This window comes from Solanum dulcamara, chromosome 8 (assembly GCF_947179165.1).
Source record: "Solanum dulcamara chromosome 8, daSolDulc1.2, whole genome shotgun sequence".
Lineage (NCBI taxonomy): Eukaryota > Viridiplantae > Streptophyta > Magnoliopsida > Solanales > Solanaceae > Solanum > Solanum dulcamara.
This window is the reverse complement of record NC_077244.1, coordinates 75,441,662-75,466,421: the sequence shown is the minus strand read 5'-3', so window position 1 is coordinate 75,466,421 and position 24,760 is coordinate 75,441,662. Positions and strand designations below refer to the sequence as shown.

Below are 24,760 nucleotides of genomic sequence, written 5' to 3'. Positions count from 1 at the left end.
TTATATTAAAGGAAAATGAAGTATAGATCAGTCTTAACTTCAGCGGTGGAAGACAAGAAGCTCATCAAATGAAATTAGTCCCGAATCCCGAGGGTTCTTTTGTTTAGTTTTATATTTCTTTCTTTGAAGAATATGTGAGTAAAATTTACAAGTGTTACTAATCCGATACTTTTAATTAAATGTAGAAGAATCTTAATTACTGGATCGATCAATGTATATTGCATAATGCTTAATTTTATATTACACAAGTCGCATAGCAATTGATGCCAGTACCAACCAACGTGTTATATGTCAAACGAATATTATAAAATTACTTTTGAAGGTTTAATATTTGAATAAGACAGAGATTCTGATATTTTTTTTCCTGTCATTTTCGTATCTTTAGCTAAATTAAAATGCAACCTCTAAAGATTTCCTGCAGTAGGTATTGTTTATCTTCTTTTTGCTGGCATATTGACTCTTTAATTAATTCTGATTGTACCATGATATATCTTTAGTTTTCTATTGTGCCACAATATTAATTTGTTTTTATTGAAGAACGTACAGTGGATGCTTGATTAGTAACTTTCACTTTCTGACTCTTGCATCAATTCATGATATCATAGGCTTCTTGAGAACTTTCTCCATTAATTAAATGTACATATGTTTCAGAGTACTTCTAGATAGAAAGGATGGAGACAAAAAGTTATTCATCCCAATTTTTTGTTTGACATCGTTTGACTTAATACAACGTTTAAAGAAAAAAAAATTAAATTATTACATTAAAGATATAAGAGAAGAATTTTGCAGTTAGAATTCTTTTTAATTATAGTCATGTAACTTTCAATTTAGGACGGATTAAAACGAAAAGTCATGTGTAACACATCAATTGGGATAAATAAAATACTACTAATTAATAATGATCATGATATATTACATCATTACTACCAAAAAAAAATGCACAAAAGATAAAAGCTAGTACTAATTCAGTGGAAGCAAAATAGAAGCTTTCCATGAATCAATTCCATTACAAATACTCATATATAGATAGCTACAGAAATTAATTAACCCCAGTACCCTACATTGTTGCATCCATTGCCATTGCTAGAGCTACTACTAATTAGCTCTTTTACTTCTTCAATATTAGTATCATACTGGAATTGACTACTTTGAAAGTTGTTCCCAAAGTATCCATTTGACTTTTGATCATGATCAGCCCAAGTACTACAATAATTGTCAAGAGTAAAATTTTGGGTTTCTTCAAAAGGAATTTGACACATTATTTCCTCATTTTCATAGCTAATTTGGCTGCAACTAATTCCATCAGATGAGGAACAACAACTAATTGCTTGCATGGCATTCATTAAGCTCTGATCATGAAAATTATAAGAAGAATTTGTACCTAACTGAAAGTTCATCATGTTGTACATGAAATTTGGTTGGATTAGTGGAATGGGCTCTAGATATGAATCTCTAAAAAGACTTGAAATTGATGCTTGTGATTGGGATTGGGGTTGAAAAGTTGTTTGAAGAGTACTTGTAGGAGGAAATAATAAATTAGGTGATTTAATTCCCTGGTTATTAGATGATGACTGAATAAAACCCATGAACTTTTTCTTAAGCTTTGTGTTCCAATAGTTTTTGATATCATTGTCCGTCCTTCCAGGTAATTGAGCTGCTATAATTGACCACCTGACACATTAATGCACAACATTTTTAAGCTATATATATTCACGGTATAAATAATCTTACATAATTAATTTAATTTAACCATTTACAGATGGTTGTTATGCTATTTATCAGATTATAAGTATATCAAACTTGTTACTAAAAGCTACATGTTATTTTAAGTCACCCTAATATAGTGTAAAATAATTATAAAATAGATCTCAATATACGAAATTTAAACTCAAATTCATAAGATATACAATTAAATCTCTCTATAATAATGTTGTTTGTCTAAATATTTTTTTTGGTTGTTATAACAAAGTTTTGTTATAGATGATATATAATATAGCATAGCATAAAAACTCGATTTCAGATTAAAATATCTACTGTTATAAAATTAGATGATTGTTATAAAGAGATCGAACTATATCCGTCCAGAAAATTAAATATATAAGTAGATGAAAAAACTGAAGAAAGAAAAAGTTAAGAGTAGTTTAACATTTTTGGATTGTGTCCTAACAGCTGCATGTGTGTAATTAAAATCTTGATCCAAGATCTAAACCTGGCATGCATGCAGAATAAATGTCCATGGGGTAATAGTTACTTTTCTTTTCGAGTCTTAATATTTAGGAGTATCTTTTAATTTTCCTCTTTCTACACCATTGAAGTTCTGCTTTCAAATTTTTTTTAATAGGATTTTATTTATTTTAGTCTCAAAAAGATATATGCAACCACATGATATCTGAAGAAATTTAAGGGGCACCAAAGGTAGTAAATAATTAATTAGTGACCAAAACAGAAAAAAAGAAAAGAAAAAAGAAAGAGAATTGTTAAATAAATTTGACTTAAAAACTTTGTTACCTGCTTCCGATGCTGGCATATAAACTGCATATAACCCTATCTTCCTCATCAGAAAAATCACCATGTTTTATATTTGGCCTTAGATAATTTAGCCATCTCAACCTGCAGCTCTTTCCACATCTCTTTAATCCTGATCAAAAACATAATCTCATCAAATTATATAAAGAACAAATATAAATTAAAGAAATACATTTCCACAAAGTCATCAACACATAGTTGGAGTCAAGATTTGAATTTTATTAGTTCTAAATTTTCGGATGTACGTATATACCTCCTTATTCATTAGTAGTAATCGCGTAGTTTCTTGTTCATTACTGTTTGTTGCTTCATTTGCTATGTATCATGTTATTTTGTTGTCTTATTTTCTTGCAATTCTTCTTTCGTTTGAGTCAAGGGTCTGCTGGAAATAATTTTTCTACCCTACAAAAGTGGCTTAAGGTCATCGTATAACATCCTAAACTCCACTTGTGAGATCATGCCGATTGCCGAGTATATTATTGTGATTGTATTTTTAAATTTCCTAATACAAATACAAAGTGTGAAATATAAGCTATTGGGATGGACCGAACCCGTAAAAAGAAAGAATTTAATTCATTTTTCTTACCAGCTTTTTGAGGAAGAGCAATCCAATTTCCACCAGTTCCATTTTTATCAATGAATTCTTTAAGCTTAGCATCTTCTTCAGGTGACCATGGCCCTCTTTTCACATTATTCTTATCACAACAAGGAGCTCTTCCCATTTCTCTTAATTCTTCTTTTTTTTTCTCTCTTTGTTTCTAATTTTTTATTTTTTTTAATTGAGCATTTTCTTGGAACTTCTAAGGAGTTTTTGCTCTCTTTATAGCTGGAGAAATGGACAAGGCAGGTCTCTTGTTCTGTTATTTAATTTGTCTTATAAAGAGTGACTTGGGATTTAAAACAAAAAAAATAATGAGATTTAATTAATTAATTAAAAGGTACACAAGTCAAATGGATAGGCCTATTTCTAATTTCTTTTTCAAGTAGTAGCTGTCTAGCTGATAGAAGTTTTCATAAAATACCATTGGAAATGTCTTAATTAATTTATAAAACTTTTGCATTAATCTTTACCTTGAAGTCTGTGTATTCAAATAAAAGAAAGCTGACTGTACCTTGATTAATTTGACATGTTCCAAAGTAGTACTATATTATTTGTAACTATTTCTAGGAAGAGTAATCATATGCTAACAGGCTTTCTTTTGTACTTGTACATTAAGGGGTCGTTTGTATAAGCATTGAATTATTCAGATATAAAATATTGCATAAGTTATATTATTTTTGGTAGTATTTTTATGTAAGATATAAAATTCAACACACATAATATGACGTTTGAATAAAAAATTAGAAAATCACTAACTAATATATGTATAAGTTATGAGTTAATTTATGTATTATTTTATGCGGTATTATTTTATGCGAAATAGAAGATGGAATAACTAATAACGGAATAAAAATATAAATCGACAATTTTACCCTTCACTCTCAATTAAATCAGAAAAAGTAGCGGAAGAAAATATGTCTTGTACCGGCTTCTCTTCATTGCAAAGTTTTCAGTTCTTCTTCATCTTCTTCACCTGAAACCCTTACCCTAACCCACTCTCCTTCAAAGACCTCATCTTCTCTTTCTACTCCGTCATCATTGCTACGAATTCTTTGTCTTCAGAAACCTCCATAGAGTAACCTTATTAGAGCCTCTAATACTGATTGTTCTACTTCTACGGTTTTGAAGAGGAAGAGAACGACCATGTTGGATCTTCCGGTGGCTTCGATGAGTTTCGGGAATTTTCCGGTGACTCCGGCTAGAAATGTAAAATTTTAAAATTATCTCAGATTCTCTGGACTTTTAGCATCAAATTGAGTATCTTTGCTAGTGTCATAGAGTATGTAGTTGGAATGTAACTTTCAAATTATTGTTTTGTCTAGTCTGAGAAAATTAACTAATACAAATAATAACATATCTCGTGTAATTCACAAGTGGAATTTGTGAAGAAATTTAATAAATACAATCATCTCAAAAAAAATTATTAAATCCTGCATAACTTAATCTTACATAACTAAGCTCTGCAGTACTAATACTTGTATAACTAAATTCTACATTACTAATATCTATATAACTAATACATGTATTACTAATACCTGCATAACTCTAAGTCTCTAACCACTAACCAAACGACCCCTAATAAAATACCAAAGCTACCAAACAAAATTATAGGACACACATAAAAAAGAAACAGTCCGGTGCACTAAAACTTCCGTTATGCGCAGGATCTGGAGAAAGACCCGACACAAGTAAAAACTAAATATATGCAGCCTTACCTAATACACTTATCAGGTAAAAACTAAATATCTCCTTAAAGGGACAAATACAAGAGACACACTGTTCAAAGCGTGTGCGTGTGTATATGGAAGGGGGGGGGGGGGGGGGGTCTCATATTCATGTAAGATGGAGAAATGTGCTTCTCATGTGATTTTGAAAAGAACCTTTTTGAAGATGAATTAAGTTTAAAATTTATTTTTTATCGTGATATTAAAATTGGGATTTAATTTAATTTTTGTGTTGAACTTTTTATCTATGCACTATCAAAAAAAGGTTAAAATCGAGAATCAAAATAAAGGAACGACATGAATTTTTTTCCTAAAATTGATCCAAAATTGATGCATTCGACTATATCAAAAAATAACGTTTTATTTTTTGATTCTACCAATACACAATTGTTTTTGTATATTGATAATGTACTTGCTCCGTCTTTGTTGAGTACATGACATATTCAGTCGGCTGCTGAAAAAGCTCGAATAGAAAATCATTAGTGCCAAGAGTTCAAAGGTGAGTCAGTTCTTTGAGGCTATCATGGGCTCTTCTTTATCTTAGTCCTTCTCTCAGGACTTAGACTTTCAGAGTTGTCATTTTATGATTTTTTGGGGTTGCATCTCCTATCTTAGACTTGTTATTTCGTTAGAATTTTGGAACATCGATTTTCAGTTTCTAGGTGTTAAATTTCGCATGTTTGGGCTGTTTGACTAGACTATTCTAAGTTTATGGAACTCAGTCTTATTTTATTAATTAAACTTGCTTCCGCAACTTTAACTTGCTTATCTCTTGCGAATATTGTTAATTTTGCCTGTAATAGTGGTTCTTCCACCGGAGGGTTAGTGCGAGTGTCAATCATGGCGGGTCAGGATCATGACACACAATTAAAAGATACATCATGTCTTACTCTTTTTCATTAGTGTGCTGCATTTTTGCATAAAAATTATTTATAAAAAATAATATATATGTATATATATAATTATAAAAAATATGTATATAATTAATCAGTTAGATTTGTTATTTCTTGGAGGGTTTGAACAAAATCAAAATCAAACCTAATATTATTGTTTTTAAAAAAATTTAAAATCAAACCAAATAAAAATCGTCTTATTTAATTGATTTGGTTGATTTTTCGGTTAGGATTGATTTTTACCCAAGTGACTACCTTTTTGGCTCTTTTTACTACAATCCGGTATGACTCAGGTCTCAATATGTACGTCATTCGATCCTATTAATTTTCATTATTTTGTGTCCTATTATTATATCTGATCTTGGATATATCATGTTAAGTGTCCATTAGAATTAGGTGTTATTAAGCCAAAATAGTTTTAAAACAGTGTGTTTGGGTAAAATTAAAGAGTGTTTATAAGCATTTATTTTTTAAGTCAAAATAACAAAAATAATCTAAAAATCATAAGTTAGAAATATTAACTTATGGCTTTTGGCTTATAAGTCATAAGTCAATTCAAACAAGCTCTAAGTCCCTTTTTATTTCAAATTGTTTAGCATTTTTTTCTTTTTTAGTTTGTTTCGAAGAAATTCTCTTTATTTTTGTCAATTTTTAATTTTAACTTTTCACATCACATATTTACAGATATATAATTTAATTTTATTTATTTATTTAAAAAATAATTATATCAAATTAAAACAAAATAATTAAATTGAAATGGAGAAAATAAGAAAGTATGTAACAAAGAAGCACATGTCGAAATCTATATACGAATAAATTTTCTGCTAAACCTTTCCCCGTACTGTATTGTACATATTGTATAGTGACTTATCAAAACGATTATCTACGTCTTCGGTCTTCCTGTCTCCTTTATTATTCATAGAGATATCAAGTAAATTATCTTATTGGTTTTAAATGAATGTTCAGGTTCTTTCCAATTAATTGACTCATCAATAAACCTGATCTCTTGAATTGTCCCTTTTACACACACTACAGACAAATTTATATCTGATTTTACATATTACAACTCTTCCAAAAGCCAATTAATGAAGTTTACTATAATAACAAATTAAAACCAACTACAAGAAAGACTGGTAGAAAAAAGTTCTCTTGGATCGAAATAATTGCACTAAATTTATAAATCCAATCAAATTAAAAAAATAATAATTATGTTTTAATTTATTTGTTTGATTTTGATTTGACATGGAGTTTAAGAAAATTAAAAAAAATTATCTTAAATTAAATATATGTAGAATATAAAAAAATATCATTTAATCTTATAATTTTAAAGCATGTAATATAAAAAGTTAGAGCTAAAGAATTATCAAAAAAATATTTTTTAAAAAGAAATGAACTTAAAAGAAAAATAATTAAGACAAACAAATTAAAATACATAAAATAATATTTAAAATCAACGAGTATAATTTCATATGAAGAACAGAAAAAAAAAAGAACAAATAGATGAATTGTGACAACAGCATGACTGATCATGAGCAAATTGCAGGAGAGAAGTAGGTAAAATGAAAAAGACTCGCGTATGTCATAGAAAGAAATTGGTGCACACGAGAATTTTAGTAGCTCATTCGGTAGATTATCTGAACTTTTATCTTATTAGTGATTGTTTAATTTCCTATATTGTAGTTCTCATATTTTATCCGTTTAATTTATTTGTCATATTTTTCTTTTTAGTTCATTTCAGAAAGAATATTGTTTTTATTTTTGATAATTTGTTAATTTCAACTTTCCACGTGATATATTTAAAAATTAATACTACAAGATTAAGAGATATTTTCGTACATTTGACATATCTTTAATTAATTAAGATTACAAGATTTAGTTTACTTTATTTTCTTAACTTCTGTGTCAAGTCAAAATAGGACAAACAAATTGAAATGGAGGAAATGTGAGATTTCTATATTACAAGAAACAGTGTTGTGACAGTTAATGTATTTCAGTGATTGTTTAGTATGCGAGATAAGGTGGAATATCTCAGAATTAAAGCTGGGATAAAATGTATCTCAAGGTTAATCTTGAGATATAAACACCTTATCTCATCTCTCAAGTGAAATAAATTAGTCCAGAAATTATAATTTCAGGACTTATAATTTAGTCCGCATACCCAACGATCTCATTATCTTAGATTGATTTTTTTTTATTATCGTGGTATTCATGTCAATTTGTATTTATCATCTCCTATTAACAATAAATAACAAGTAAGTTCCTTCATATTATTATAATAATTTCAAAAATAGATATCTCAAATTATTTGTCATTTCAAAAATTAAAAATAAAATTTATTATTTTCTTTCCATTTTACCCTTATTAGACAGTAGTAATTGTTTCTTGAAGAATGCAAACACTTCAATTATAAAGTAAATACTACCTCTAGTTCATATTAAGTGAATTGTTGATATTTCTTTTTATACTTCAAAATAAGTGAATTATTCAAAGTTCAAGAAAATTATTGGGATTTTTTTTCCATATTTACCCTTCATTTAATAAGATTTTTTACTACTCTACATTTTTAAGTTGTTGTAAAGGACGAACAATATAGACAAAGATATGGAGAGCAGAATGTAGAAATCATCTTATTCAAATGTCTCCAAGTCTCACTTACAATAGTGAATGACAACCATATTTATAGGTTGGAAAATCACTCCAAAAGGCACTATGTTAATTGCCCAAATTAATGGATATATTTTATTACAAAATGGTTTATAGAACATAAGAAATATACACACATGAATGTAAGTAGTTCATGTATTAAGTAAATGGACAATCCACTAATTAAATAGATTTATAACACTAGTAGAATACTTTGGGAATAATCAAAAAGGTAATAGTGGAAACAACCTTTAATTTATGTTCTAAAATATTTTTCTTAAGAGATGTGTCATACCCCCCACAATTCATTTATTATGGACTAGAACGAGCATTCAATGAAGAATAATTATAAAAAAAATTATCAGGGAGAACACTTTTTAATAAATAATTACTAATTTCAGCTATATTTTTTATTTATTACCATCTATAGCAATACATAACAATATTATGATATACATGTCATATATTAAAAGTGAATTATGCATGCAATATAAATATATTATAAGTGTTTTAAAATATATTATATTTGTTTGGTAAGAAATTGACACAATGCATTATAAATGTATTAAAGTGTGTGATAAATATATTATCCATGAATAAAACTTGTATTATATGAGTTTTATAAATTATTCTCGCTAATATTTATTAAAGTTGTATTAACACTGTATTATAAATGTATTATAAGTGTCCAGTGGAAAAAATAATTATTTTTATAAATGGTAAATATTTTCTTAATATAGTATATTTATGTAAGTTTTCCATAATTATATCTTAGGACATAAATTATGGCAAAATAAGTCAAAAACATCTCCTAATTTTTTTTTTTTAAGGGTGTGTAAAAGAGAATTTGAGAAACACACAACAAATTACATCCCTTGGTTCCAAAATAAGTGTCATTGTAGCTCATTACACATCTATTAAGAAAAAGTACAAGGCATAGTTTCTTAAGTTACACTCATTTATTAGATGTTTCTAGAGAATTAAGCACTGTTAAGAAGAACTACACCCTCTATTCACTTTTACCTGCATTCACTATTCTAAAGTACATTTTCCCTTCTACTTGTCAGTTTTATCAAGAAAAGACAAATTTTTTTAATATTTTATCCTTAGCATTAATTATTTATTCCCCAAATATTTTTTCAAAACCTACTACGCAACATCAATTAATAAGGATAATATAATAAATAATCATATCAGTCATTATTTTCTTAATGGATACGTGTCAGATCAAAATGTGATAAGTAAAAATGAACGAAGAAACTAGTTCTTTAATATAAAAAATAATTGAAAATAATTACTGTTATTTAATTTATTTTGAATTTTTCAAACAATAATTATTTTTGAGACAATTACTTTTTGTTAAAGCGACACTTAATCATTTTGAAACGGATGGGTAATAATTTGAGACGTACGCATAGGTGAGTATTTAACTTCTTGAGTCAACCTTCCATGCATTTTGCTCACCAATATTGGTTGTAATGCATTTATTATAAGCATTATATTCTTGAAAGATATATAATGTAACACGTACACCATGAAATATATAAACTAATCAATTTAGTCGTTGGCATGTCAATAATTTCTAAATCGAAGTAAAGAAAAATTAAACCGATTTGGATATATGCTTCTTGTTAATTTGATAGATATAAATAAATAAACAATGTAATTCAACTTAATTATTATGACTAGAAAACATGGCCAAGTTGGAAAATTATGCATTAAAAGGTAGCATACTTGCGTTGCACTTTGTCTTATTAGTAGTGTGGTCCTAAATACTAAAGTAATATTATTATCCTCAAAAACAAAATGTTGATTTAATTTGTCTGCATAATAATTACACTTCATAGAAGTAGTGGTCCTAAAGACTAAAGTGCTATTACTAACCCTCTTATTCTATTTATATATTCTATAAATAAATTATAATGTTGCAATCATTATTTCACTTTAAGTGTCTTATTCATTGACAAAACCAACATGCATGCAATATGTAATTTTAATTTCCATGCACCAATATCAAGACTTATTAGTTGAGATAGTTCCATAAATTAACCACACCCACCTAGGACATGTGTCCAATGTTGAAAGATTGAAAACATAAACAATACTCCATCTATTTTATATTAACTGAATTTCACAAGCAATATACACATATTAAAAAAAATATTTAAGGACATAATTTGAACCATATTTTTTACTATTGACCTTTGTAAAATCATAAATATAACTTTGCAAGTAGTGTGATTTATCTTCTAGAAAATATAAAACTTCAATAAATGAAAGGAAAATATGAAAAAAGTTTCAAACATCCATCTTGAACTTTGAACAATTCAATTATTTTGAACAATAAAAAATCTCTCAAAAATTCAGTTAATATGGAATAAAGGGAGTAATTAATTATGAAAATAAAACCAATAATTATTTATTAAAATAATTACCAAAAATTAATCAATAATTTGACCATTACTGATTATTAGCGTCTCTACGCACTCTAAGGTTGAGTTAACGGCGTGTGAATTGTAAAAAAGAATGAATGACTGAAAGGTCCATGGATCATTAGTTAATTAAAAGCTAAACAAATATTTATTTAATCATACCTTTTTATATCAATTTTACTTTATAACGACATTTTATGACTATAGCAATCAAGTTTTCTTTCAAAATGGTCATTTTCATATCATGTTATTCGTATAGTATATGTTCTTTATAATAACATGTTATTATATATAACAATCAAAAAATATTCTAACGAATGAGGCCCTTATAGAAATGTTGATAAAAGAGAGAGTATAACGCAAATAAATATTTATTTTTTTGGTGCATTTTGCTTGTATGTTTTCCTTTGGGTATAAGTGTTGATTTTGAATGATTTATTTGCAATTGGATGTCCAATTTTACTCTTTAAATTTGGCAGGCACGTCATTCATATATAGTGTTTTTCGTTTTAGCCTCTATGCTATATCTATTATTTTTTTCTCTTACTTGAGCTGATATATTTGAGCTGAGAGTCTTTCGAAAACGGTCTCTCTATCTCCATAAGGTAGTATTAAGATCTACATACACTGTACCCTCTCCATATCTCACTTGCGAGATTTCACTGAGTATGTTGTTCTTCTCGACATCATTCATATACAGCATAATTTAACGGCGACCATTTCTTTGGAGCTTATAGAATAGAAGAACAGCTCAAAAGATAAATAGATAATTGTCAAAGTACACGTACGAAATAAATAAGAACATACATATCTGTCTTTTTTCATGCAACATGGAATCTTTTACTTGAAAAAAACATACGTATAAATATAATAGAAAGGGCGTTATATAATACTATGTGACACTGAAAACATATTCAGTAGTTAATAATGGTAGATGATCATATGTTAAGAAAATATATAGTATTAAAATAGGAAGGTGGAAACATATAGAAGTCTCCATTGACTCTGAGACAGTCGAGATGTAGACTTGCAATTTGCAACTTCTCAACGGTTGGCAAACTAAGGTGGAAAATTGTACTACGTAGGTTTTATTTTACTTGCCTCCTGTAATAGAAATAGATTTTATATCACTTATTCATTTTAGTAAATTAAAAGGGTTTTTTAAAACGATCCTTAGTATTGAATAACTATATAAAATAATATTAATCAAATTTAGAATTTCAAACACCATTATTAAGGTTGATTTGGTAAAATAAAATCTCTAATTAAATTTTTTTAAGGGGTATGTACTACTAAAAAAACTGTCAAAAAAAAGGATCAAAACCAACGGATTCGATATGTCAGAAAATGGCAGGTCAATTTAAGAAAACTGACAAACTATCTCAGTTAAAACCGAGGGACATCCATAGGTCTCCTTATTTAAAAAACAACGATATTTTTTAAAAAATAGACAGACTGCCTAAATTTTGATCGTTGATTTTTCATAAATATATATAAAAGAATGTAGCAATTTGAAATTGAACCAAAGTATTTTCTAAAAGAAAACGATGGAGTTCCTCGATTTTCATTTTTTAAAGAAAGTAAAAATTTGAGTGATCCATCGATTTACTTGTAAAAAACACTTGTTCATAATTTTTGCGCATATTTGTGCGGAAAATAATCGGCAAACATTTGTCGATTTGTTCTTTTAAATTTTTTTGTTGAAATTCTACTTAATCTGTCAATTTTTACATTTTTTTATAGTAAATATCAAAATTAATAGGAATCAAATAATATGAAACAGATGAAATATCAATTTAACTAGCTTTATTCTTACTTCAAATGTTGTTTTGTATAATTGTATGAATTGTGTTATTGCGGTACGAATGAGACACTTCAATGAAGAAAGTCATTTACCCACCAACTTTCAAGTAGATAAAAAAGAGTTAAAGATAGTGACCTCACCTATCGACTATTAATTGGCTTTTGTGAAAGCTCTTCAATAGGGTTAACGATGCCTTTTCAAGCCGTTTGGTACAAAAGATTACTAATAAGGGAATTAGTAATGCATCAATTAATAAAATATAGATTATTTTTATTAAGTGTTTGATTTATTTTTTGTCATTTAGTTAAAACTTTACAAAAAATTTCTTTCCAACTATGTCCTTAAATTGTTATGGGGTTTTCTACTTTATGTAATTGAGTCAAAGTAGATAATTATCGGACAATATTATTTTTTTGTGGCCTTCTAACTAGCTAGGAGAAGAACAATTTTATTGTCATGTTTGTTATTTTCTCACTTGAATTATTTGAGGATAAATAGTTATCATTTTAATAAATTGATCACTCACAAAACGTCAATTTTTAATGAGATAAGTGTCAAAAACACGTTTGAACTATCTTTTTTTTTAGTTTTATACTTAAACTATTGAGAGTGTGAGGTTCATATCTAAACTATCAATTATTACATTGAGAAACACATTTTTCTCTTTTATTACACTCTCATCATTGTGTGTACTACACTCTCTCTTTTATTTTTAAAAAAATTATCACATCACACTCCACATGAACAAAACATTTCACCTTGATAAAAATAAAATAAATTATTAGTATTAGTTAAAGTTAAATATTAAAGTATCTTTTACTTCTCGCAAGACTTTTTTAAAATAGAATTTTTATTTTTGTTATATTCGGTATGCAAGTAGAAAAAAATATTTTTCTAAAAATATATGTCATATCTAACACAAAATAAGAAAAACAAATTAAGAAAAATTGAGTGGAGGGTTAGATGGGGTGGGTAGAACTTTATTTTTAAATAAATAAATTAATATCATTTTTTTTAGGAACGAGTAGGGGCGTAGGTGAAATCAGAATTTTTCAAAAATATTTTATAAAAAAGCAGGGGATTGTCGGGGGTGGGGGTGGTGGAGGTTGGGTGGATGGGATAGGGGGGAGGTGGTAGAGTTGGGTGAGAAAAATATTTTAAATTTTATTTTTAAGAAAATAATTATTTTTAAAAAATAATAATTTTTTTTGTAGTAATACTTTAATCTTTAACTTTTAACTAATTTTAAAATTTTATTTTATTTTGTCAAAGTGAAATATTTTGTTCATGTGCAATGCCATGTAGCAAGTTTTTTTTTATAATAAAAGAGAGAGTGTATTACATACACCACTGAGGTGTGTTTCACTCAATTAAATTAACTATCAAAAAAATTTGACATGACAATTTTTTTTTTTAATATTATGTAAATATGAAATCACAAATAAATAAAACTTAAAAATTTGACATGGCAATTTTTTTTTTTATATTCTGTAATATGAATCCACAAATAAATAATTTTTTATAAGTTAATTTATTTAAATAAATTTACTAGTACAAAAAAAATATAAAACATAAAACCAAGAAAATTTAAAAAATATGATTTAAAGGATTTGAGGGGTATTTTTATTTTTATATATTTAATCCAGTGATTTTAAATCCTATGTATTACTAATATCACCAAATGAAAGGTATTAGTCATACGACCACCAAATGGAAGGTATTAGACTATTAGGGGTCGTTTGGTTTGAATAGAAATTATGATTTGATTAGTTATGATGTGATAAATTATGTTGGAATTTGTTATGATAGGATAAATTATATTGGGATTAGTTATGATGAGATAAGTTATGCTGAGATTATTTCTTATTGAAGGCTTGGTTTATTATATTCAAAATAATATGCATTACATAAATTTTAAGAATAGGTTATTTGTTTACAAAAATACCCTTCAATTTATTTAGTTTCTTATATTTTCTTTGCAAGCTTTAGTTATTCAATAATTATTCTTAAAATAAAACTTTCATCTTCTTTACCTTAAATATTTTTATGTGTGCATTTCCATGATGTCCGTATGTATTTAAAAATAAATCTTTCTACTTATTTAATGTAAAAATATAAGTTTCATTTTAGGTTTGTTAAAGTAAAAAATGATTTATGAGAAATCAAAATATAAATAGACATAAGAATTAGTCAACTAAATTTATAAATAAAAATTATATTATATAGTGTAATTTTTTAATAGAAAAATATGAAGAATTATCATAAAAATAAGGAGTGAATGTTGTTATATATGGTATTAAAAATAATGTAAATATATATATGAATGTGAAAAGTGAGGTATAAAAAATATTTAAAGGGATATATTTATCATTTACTTATTTTATCTCGGAATAAGTCATCTCGAGATTAGTATACCTCCAAGAGGAGGGATAACTTATCCCGATACTATTTGTTAATTACGAGATAAGTTATTTCGGACTTGCCAATAAAACATCAATTTAAGTGCCACTATAATTTAATTTCGGAATTATTTGGTGTTATTCTTCACCCCAAACGACCCCTTAGTTATACACACTGTAATACCGTGTAATGTGTATTACTAATACATGTATTAATTATACATAGGCCTAAAATTCCTACCAAACATAAAACTAAATAATACCATACTAATACATGAATTATTTATCCCAATACACCTTACCAACCCACCCCTAAGTTTAATCGAATACTAGAATTTGACCCAAATTCAAATTTTTTTCTAGAATATGAAACTTGACAACTTGAAATGTTTGCTAAATATATTTGTCAAGTAATAACAAATTATATGATCAAATATTAGTTCCTAATTTTTTTAAATTATTCCAAATATATTTATGCCCAAACGACACTATATATAGAATACTAAAAAGTCAAGAATAGGCAACTGACTTTAGAATAGTGTATCAAACTAATTGCTTCCTCCGTTCATTTTTAATTATCTAATATTAATTTGCACACCTTTTACATATCAATACATAAAAGGATAATTTTATTTTATAAAAGAATTACAATAAATTTAATATTTTGAAAAATATATTGAAAATGAATATAGTTGATAATAAAAGTAAATCAAAAATTAATTAAATAATTATCTTTTAATTTTGGTCAAAAGTTTTGTTAGCTATCGATTATTTAGTGACAAATTATTTTTCTTTACTCCTTCCTACTAGCTTTCTCACTTTTTATTTACTTGCATAACTTGAATTTACGAGCTCAAAATTGAATTTGAAGGATGTTCATCATTTGAGTAACTCTCCTTTGTCATTTAGCAATAAAATTAAATTTGATATAAAATGTATTTTGAGCTAAATTTATATCATTAACAAAATAAAGTATACTTCCTCTAAGACTCTAGTTTATATTAAGTAAATTGTTGGTGTATGAAACATTCTTTAAGAAAAATATTTAAGGATATAAATTAAAGGTTATTTTTTACTATTATTTTGTTGATTATTCTTAAACTATATTATTTAATATAAAGCAATTAAGAAGCTCATCAAATAAAGAATAAATATGAAGAATTTTTTTGAACTTTGAATAATTTAATTATTTTAGAAAAAATTACGCGGATAAGAAAACATATACTAGTTAATTAGTTAACATAACTATAATTTAGCTAATTTATAATTCACCATTAATATTTAACGTTAATTACGGCTTGAGTTTGTATAATTTGCACGTTTGTATTATTCAAAATTTGTATAATATAATTTATATAACTTTTGTATAATGTATTTTTATATAATATAATTTGAATAACTTTTGTATAATTTAATTTTGTATAATATAATTTATCTAACTGTTTAAAGTTAAGATGTTGTTTTTGTATAAGTTTATTATTTCGAGTTTATACAAAAATAGCTCAATTATTTATGAATTTTTAAACGAGACAACTTAAACTATAGCTATATTTACAGTCTACATTTCATAAATATGAAAATTCTAACTAATGAGCCTAATTAAATTTGTTGTATTAATTATTTGTGAAATTTCCTCATTATTTTAAACTATATATGTACTAAAGAGAGTTTAACTTTTATCTCATATTTAATTTTGAAATATCACGACTTATCGCGATTGTGAAAAATGTATGAAAATAGATGAGGTTGTGTGTACAAATAAAGGAAAGAGAAAGGGGAAAAGGTGTCTTAACTAAGATTTGGTGTCAGATGACATAAGTTGCGTGTTTTCGTTTACATCAAAGATGTGGTGTTTTATAAGCCTTGCGTTTGATTATATAATGCCTGGAAATATCGATATTGATATTCGTGTCAGTATATTACAGTAAGCTAAAACCTGCCCCTTGTTGATATTCGTGCGAGCATATTACAGTAAGCTAAAACCTGCCCCCTATTCGACTCACTGCCCTTTTTGTTGCTCTTACAAATATGAATCTCTGTTCATATGCCCCATATGTAAACCCCAACATCCCAGGGGTTATTTTATCCCATCTTGAAAAAACTTTTGATCTTTTAACTATTTGACGTTTTTTTTTTTAATTTTGCGTATACTAGAAAGAGGTGAGTACACAAGATATAAAGTAATTTTATATTATTGAGGATATTACTTTAAATAGAAATGAGTGAAGGTCACATACTAAAGTAGAGAGATAATAGTCATAGTACTGATCATATTCTTATAGTTCTTGCCAAATGTGATTTATTGTGTCTTCAATTTTTACACAATTTTTTATGTTTGTTAGTGTTCTTTTCTTATAAACTTTATGTACATTGCTTTTCTTATTAATGACTATACATTTTTCACTGTTTTCTTTTTCCTCAACTTGAATTTGATACATTTGAGCCGATGGTCTTTTTAAAATAACCTTTTTATTTTCATGAAATAGTAATAAAATATATATACACTCTATTTTTTTTCAGATCTCACTTAGTAGGATTTTACTGAATATGTTGTATATTGTACTTGTTCTATGAGCAAATATTCAAAATTAAAAGTGAAAACTTGTTAAACATTAAATTTTGTTCATGAAGTAAGTGAATCAAAAGTTCAAAAACACTTACCTCCAAATTCATTTTATAAACACCCCCTTGAAGAAGTGTTCCATTTCTAGCCTATTCGTTGTTAAAGTTACTCGATTTTGTCCTTATAAACCAATGGAAGTAGTTAAATGAAAAGGTAGATCATTCAGTCTAAAGGTAAATTTGACCTTTGAAATTTCACAGACAACTACTAGACATTTTGAAAAATGAAAAGAATTAAATATATGCTATCAAAAATAACTCCTTATATTTGAGATTTAAATATATTCATTTAATTCTATTTTGACATAAATTAATCTTTAATTTCAATAGATAAATATGTGTCAAACACAAAATCAATGAGTCAACCCCTTTTAAACATCCGATTATTTTAGAAACCCACACATTTAACTCGATCCGACCCATTTTCATCTTTTCTCTTTTGTAGACGGATGTATCTCAACCGATCCTTCATCTCCTTTCTCAAATCCCATCCGTATACACCAAAATCAGTTGTTTGAGTGAGAGCGCTTTAGCATCAAGCTGAAGAATGAAAGGCAACAAAAGCAGGGGACACAATGCTCTGTTCGTCACATGAAGCCAAGAAATGAAGGGAAGTAAGTTCACCATATAGACTATAGTGAATGCAAAACCACAAAACATAATTAGAATACAAGCTTTTACAAATAGAAAACTATTGTTGGCATAATTTGATGTTCACTATTCTGGGTTCGCCGGAGATGTCATTTTTCCGGCCACAAAAGAGTAGAAGAAGATGACCAAAAGAAAATGAAAATTGACCAGGTTAAATAAATAGGTTTCTAAAGTAATTGGAAATGTAAAATTGAGTGAGTTATTTGATTCTGAGCTTTAAGACAGGTCTTTTTTGTCAAAATAGAGTATAATGAAAGAGATATATTTGAATTAAGGGGTCATTTGGTTTAGCTATTCTGAAATAAGATGGGATAATTTATCTAATTATGTATATGAGATAATTTATTTTATCATTATAATGTAAATGACGGGATAAGTTATCCCAAACCAGTCAACCAAACAAGACATCAAAATTTTATCCTGGATTATTTTTTATCCCAAAACTATTTATGTTTATCCCTTATACCAAACGACCCCTAAAAATATAATAAAAAAATATATATTTGAATAAAAATATAACAAGAAGTATATTTAAAATATTTTTAATAATACATAAGGTATATTTAACCATATTCTATTTTGAAAATAGTATGTTTGTTCTTGTTATAAATATTTGTATTAATGTGGATATCCACTACACAAATATTACTCCTTCTAACTCTTCTCCATTATGTAAATATCTCGCACTACTTATGTTTCTTACTCCCACCTCTCATGCATGATCTTAAATGGGTCAATATCATATTTATGATAATCTTTTGTGTCACACAATTATATTATATAAATTATGACATTGAACACAATAATGTACACACATGTATACTTAAGAGACTTAAGAGACTGGACATGCTTCAAAGAACAAGAAAATCTCCTCATATTTACTATGTTTATGTTTCTTATTTATTTTGATTTTACCATACTTTTCCTAATCTAACATTTTATTTTACTTTATATACATTATTTCGAAGTTTCTTATTTACATGATAAGTACACAATAAAGAAGCGAATAGTGCAGAAAAATGAAGAAAGAATTAGTGCATAAAAATGAAGTGCCAGTTCAGAGTCCATCGACCTATTTTGAAACCAAAAATATTGTTCGACCATAATAAAGCCCAAGGACCATCAAAACTGAAACTTTCAGCAAGGAAATCAACAAACAAAATGGAAGACCCTAGAAGGCTAAAACTAAAAATGCCACTACGTCTTAGAAAAAGGTCATTCTATGTTGCGTTTCAAAATAATACTTATAATCCAATTTATTAAATACAGAGTAAAAATTTCTCTTCCGATATTTTTCTTGTAATACATTACTATGTGTGTTTATTCTTACAAGACAATGTAATTGCTGAAAGGCGAAATGCATATATAATCCCTTAAACTCGTTATCAATTATCAAGTAGAAACGGTTTAACTATAATAACCAGAAAAACACCTCTATTTGAGAGATAATTGGTGGCAAGTTTAAGGGCTATCTATATATTTCGTCTTGTTGAAACATAGCTGAAAGAAGAAGAAAAATGAGTGCAATTAGAATGGTATCTGGTTGACACTGCAGAAAAAATGACAAGATAAATAAAGAGAATTTAGCACTGTTTGGCCATTAGGCCATCAGTTCGGCACAAAATAGCCCAACTCCCATTTTATTGCCTGCTTTAGCCACACATTTTCAAACTACTCCAATGTCTTCAAAAAAACTCCTCGAACAAACTCATTCCCCCATTGTTGAGTACTTTATCTTTGCTATTAAGAAAACGAACGATTAACATCACTAATATAGGCATGTGTAAAAAAAATGCAGATCCTAAACCAAGTGCTAATGAGAAGGTCGGATCCTCACTCGGTAGAACATAGTAACAACTTCCTCTCATTACTAATGAACATATGGAAAACTAAGCTACTAACTGCAGTTTCTCATTACTAGGATACAGGGGAAGGCTTTTAGCTCACCCCATGATGCTTAGCATCGAATTAAAGCACATTCTCCTCCGAACTTATAACATTTGATATTATGCAGGAAGGGAAGGCAGAAAATAGGGGGAATCAACGAAGAAAGTATCTGAAAAAGGAAATTGTTTAGTCTTAGTTTACTGGAATCCCCTAAGAGTCAGGGAGAAACTAACATAACAGGTATGCAGTACATCATTTAAAAACTTATAGTAAGAAGAAGCAAAAAGATAGAGACTAATAAAGTCGCGATGCACCTCATGAAAAATATACTCAAAATGCTGGGAACTTATAGTACTTCTGTTTAAATCCTGTAAAGGAAATTAAAATCTCTGGAATATATTGACAAGTTCATTCCTCGTCTTGTCTTCCACAAACAACTAGATTTAATGAAATCTCAAAGAAGCCCACGGCCTATTAGACGATGAGGTGGGTTGAGAACCATGAAGTCTCAAGTTCAAATCCCACAAATCCCACAGAGACAAAAACACTAGATGATTTTGTCCCTTCACCCTTGATGGACAGAGTTACTTGGTAACTTGTTGTTGCTGGTGGGAGGTGACAGCTATCCCGTAACATAAGTCGAGGTGCACGCAAGCTGGTCCGAAGTTCTTCTATCTTTCTTTGCAACTCAGCAGCCATTTGCTCACATTCTACCTGCAATTTTCTTTCCATATCCGCTTGCATCTCTTGGCACATACTTCCTATTGCAGAAGACATACTTGCCTCTAAGTCTATAGGTTGCACGTAACTCTTTTTTGGAGGCCTCTTTCTGTAACCTTTTTCACAAACATAGCTAGTTCATTCACCAAGTATAGTGGTTAAAATCTTATCTGCACTCATTAAATGCTCATTCTCTTCTGATTGTTGTTGAGCCACAACTTCCTGAAGCTGGCCCTGCAAACAGTTTGTACTATAAAATAAGAAGCATAAACAAAATAATAAAACAATGATATCAGAAAATTACATGAATTTATTATGACTCTGGAGCCGACCACACCAATTCTTCTTATCATTCTTACGAATGTGTTGGAGTTCCCAAACTCGATTTGGTGCTACCTTTGTTCCATTATCAGGATCTCTATACGATATATTACAATAGATGAAAATATTTATATTATAAACTCATAATGACTTAAATGAATTACAAATAATTATATAGTGGTTTAGTTAATGCACTTGTACCATCGATTCCTTCACTTCTGCAAATGACTTTGAGCCACATGAGTGCTTAGTTATTTGTTTTCCCCAGTTAAGTTTGTTCCTCTCACTCATAACCTGCAATTAGATCAATATATTAAGAACCAACGTTTAAATAGTAATTTATCATGCATTTTTATTATCAAGTTACCTTGAATGCGGGACTTCTAAAAAGTCCTACCAGAAACATCCAATCATCAGGTATAACATCATCCAGTTTATGGACAGTCTCTCTTCATCAGTAGCATAGTGGGAGTAGCCAGCATGCAATCGAGTATTCCTTGCTCTAAAAAGCCTTTGCATAGTGTCCATCACAAGAGCTTGCAACAAATGTTCTCTCATACCACTAGTTTCAAGTTTACAATAAATATGTAAAGGTATTGAAAGTAACTAAAACATGCAACACAGAAGTCAATTTGACATTGAAAGTAAATTTTTACCTTAACCTTCAACTACATCGCTTCTCCATGTTTTTGTAAGTATTGCCTGCCAATTATCATCTCTGTGCACCACATAAATAAGCCACAATAGTTAACAATATCTCTAGACCCTGGACCTATAACTCTCACAATGTCATCTGGAATGACAATGGGAATTTTACTTCCATGCTTAGTTTTCATGTCCCCTCTGCCTTTCTTAGATTTGTTGCAAACTGTGAAGCAAAAGATCCACATGAACCCTTGTTAATTAACTGTTGTCGCTACTATTATCCCTAAATAGGATCACTTTAAGCATTTCAAATACCCTTCCTTTGTACCATTTTAATCAACTATCTTGATGCCAAAAAAACAGATGATAAGATATATCTTAAATGTAAGCAAACAAATGGAAGATTTTTATCTTTGTTTCAGTAAGAAGATAGAGTAATTGAAATTCAGAGGCTAGTTTCCACGAAAGTAATTGCTCAGCTGGTAAACTGGCCAAAAAAGCTTGATATTGCTCCAAGAAATGCCAGCTGAAAACATAAATTCAATTTCAATAGAGAGCTGAAAATCATGATTCAATTTCAAGTTTAACCAGTAGTATGCCAAACAGTAATAGATTTTAGGATCCTTCAGTCTATTGACCTCAGGAACTACTGATTCTATTCTAACAAGTCATTCTAAGATATTAAACAGTGAGAAAAGTTCACATCTTCTTCAGTGTGTTTAAGTGGTGGCTTCAGTTTTTGATTTTTCAAGCTCTAAGGTGGCATTGAATCCAAATTCAGTTCCTGGAGCAAACGATGACCTGAGTTGATCCGCAGTTTGTGTGGTGCTTATCTTGTTATCCTTCACTGCCAAATTCTCCTTCTTCACATAATCAGCAAGAGTTGAGGTAACAATTTCTCGTATTACGAAATTGGTAACTCGATCTTCACCAAGTATCTGCAGGAGAAAGTCCCTAGGAACCTTAGATGTTTTTCCTCCTTTTTCCCTGCGGAAGCCTGGAACAGGTGGCGCTGATTTTGCTAAATTTGTCAAAACTTTTTCGAAAACTATTTTCGTATCCTCCTCGCTCACATCTACTCTGACTTGTATCTTCTCAGCGTCTTCGGATTCAACAGCTATCTTTGCATTTTTAACGCGTATCAAAGATTCATCATCAGCCAAATCTGCCTCTAGCCCTGAAGTAGCAGCCAATACTGGTTTCACCAGAGATCTTACGCATCCTTGCGAGAATACACACTGCTTCAATAACCCCTGATTTGTAACTGCTGTTGCTGGGTAAATTGCTACATTCTTGGAGATAGTGCTAACGGCACTATATCGAGAGTCGATAAGAAGCCGGCGAGATGGCGATGCCATTGCAGTGGTCATCGTCATTGCCATGGTTTCAGTCGGAAACTATGAGAACCTTTTAAATTCTAGTAGTAATTTTCTTGCGAATGTGAGAAGAAGTCCAGACTCTAGAAATTCAAAGATAAGATAATGTAGGTCATTTGAATTTGGCCCGGGCGAAACTGGCGTGGGTCATTGGCACGAATACCCCTAAAATTTAGGCTGGTGTTCAATTTTCCCCCCTCAAACATGCTCTTTAATTATATTATTGGAATATAATAAAACTAATACTTTTTGGTAAATTAATTATAACTAAAATAAAAATAAGTTAGAAATTAAGTGATAAATTGTCTCTCAATTTTTTAATCCGAGTAAAAATGGACATTGTATACTAGACAAATAAAACTGGTTGGAGGGAGTAGTGAAAAAGTGATAAAAAAAAATCCTAATATAAAACAATCACAAAACATAATTTTATATTTTGTATCGTGATATAACACAAGTTATGTCTTGCAAGGAAAAAAAAGTTATATCGCTGAACTCTTACAAAATTTATGGCGTTGGAAGCATAAATTCAATTCATAACTCACACGACCAAGGGCGTATGCAGAGGGGGGTCACCGGGTTCATGTGAACCTATGCTCCCCTCTCGAGATCATATATAGTAGTGTTATATATTTTAAAAAAATATATTTAAATATAGATATGTGAAACCATACTCAGTATCATCTAATGTAAAATTGGGTGCACCTCTCTAAATGGTGTTAAAATTTTTAATCTTCTATCTATCTTGTTTTGTTTTTCTTTCTAAAATTAGGTAACACCTCTCTAAGTGGTTATTGGTAGCACTTTTTGCGTTTTAACTAATATTTTTTTTTTATTTTGCTTTAATCTTTCAAATTTTTCAGGTTTATCACATTGAAAATTACTATATTTTTAGTATTGTATAATTTGTGTATAATTAAACCAAATGTGTATATTAAAACTAGTAGTATTAAATGATATAACATACGATCAATGAGTTCAACTGATCTCAAAACCTTCGGCAGGGAATATAATTATCTATCTATCTCTATATATATAATACTATTTGAAATAGATAAGAATTAGTTTTGGACCTATAATTTTTAGATTTAATCAATTTTTAGATTCACATTTCGTAATAGTACACTCATCCTCTCGAAATCCTGAATACGACTTTGCACACAACATAGCTTAATTTCTACAGAATTTATGCTGATAGATACATAAATTTAGTTTTAGAATCACCAAGTTATGTGATAAGGTATTTAATTTATTCCTACAGAACTTATTTTGGACAAGACAACAATTTTTTAAATTTATGTCGAGTGAATTAAATAATACACAACTTATGTTGGATAATTTAATTTCTACATAATTTATGTCCAACAAAGCAAAGGTTCTTCAAACTTATGTCTTATAAAATTAGATCATAAATAAGAGTATTGGAAAGTCCATAATTTTTTACCAAATGAATAGTAGACACAAAAATTTTAAAAATATATTTTAAATAGAAACAAAAAATGAAAAAAGGCTAAAA

General features: G+C 28.5%; 2 protein-coding genes across 2 annotated transcripts; both read right to left on the bottom strand.

The window, feature by feature from the left end:
• Window positions 1–959: 959 nt before the first annotated feature.
• LOC129900475 (transcription factor RAX1-like) lies at window positions 960–3,360 on the bottom strand. Its single transcript, XM_055975459.1, has 3 exons — window positions 3,113–3,360; window positions 2,509–2,638; window positions 960–1,671 (listed from the first exon to the last, which is right to left on the bottom strand). The coding sequence occupies exons 1-3, from the start codon at window positions 3,246–3,248 to the stop codon at window positions 1,044–1,046; spliced, it is 894 nt and encodes a 297-aa protein (XP_055831434.1). The 5' UTR covers window positions 3,249–3,360; the 3' UTR covers window positions 960–1,043.
• Window positions 3,361–22,217: 18,857 nt separating this feature from the next.
• Window positions 22,218–23,364, bottom strand: LOC129901013 (uncharacterized). Its single transcript, XM_055976118.1, has one exon. It carries the CDS (start codon window positions 23,248–23,250, stop codon window positions 22,588–22,590), a length of 663 nt encoding a protein of 220 aa, XP_055832093.1. The 5' UTR covers window positions 23,251–23,364; the 3' UTR covers window positions 22,218–22,587.
• Between the last annotated feature and the right edge of the window lie 1,396 nt (window positions 23,365–24,760).

Bases quoted from the DNA above. Each gene is read 5' to 3' on its own strand.
- LOC129900475 (XM_055975459.1), bottom strand. From the start codon at position 3,248: ATGGGAAGAGCTCCTTGTTGTGATAAGAATAATGTGAAAAGAGGGCCA. The intron at 2,639-3,112 runs GTAAGAAAAATG...GTTTTTGATCAG, and splicing joins TGCTCTTCCTCAAAAAGCTG to GATTAAAGAGATGTGGAAAG. The intron at 1,672-2,508 runs GTAACAAAGTTT...TTAATGTGTCAG, and splicing joins TATGCCAGCATCGGAAGCAG to GTGGTCAATTATAGCAGCTC.
- LOC129901013 (XM_055976118.1), bottom strand. From the start codon at position 23,250: ATGGCAATGACGATGACCACTGCAATGGCATCGCCATCTCGCCGGCTT.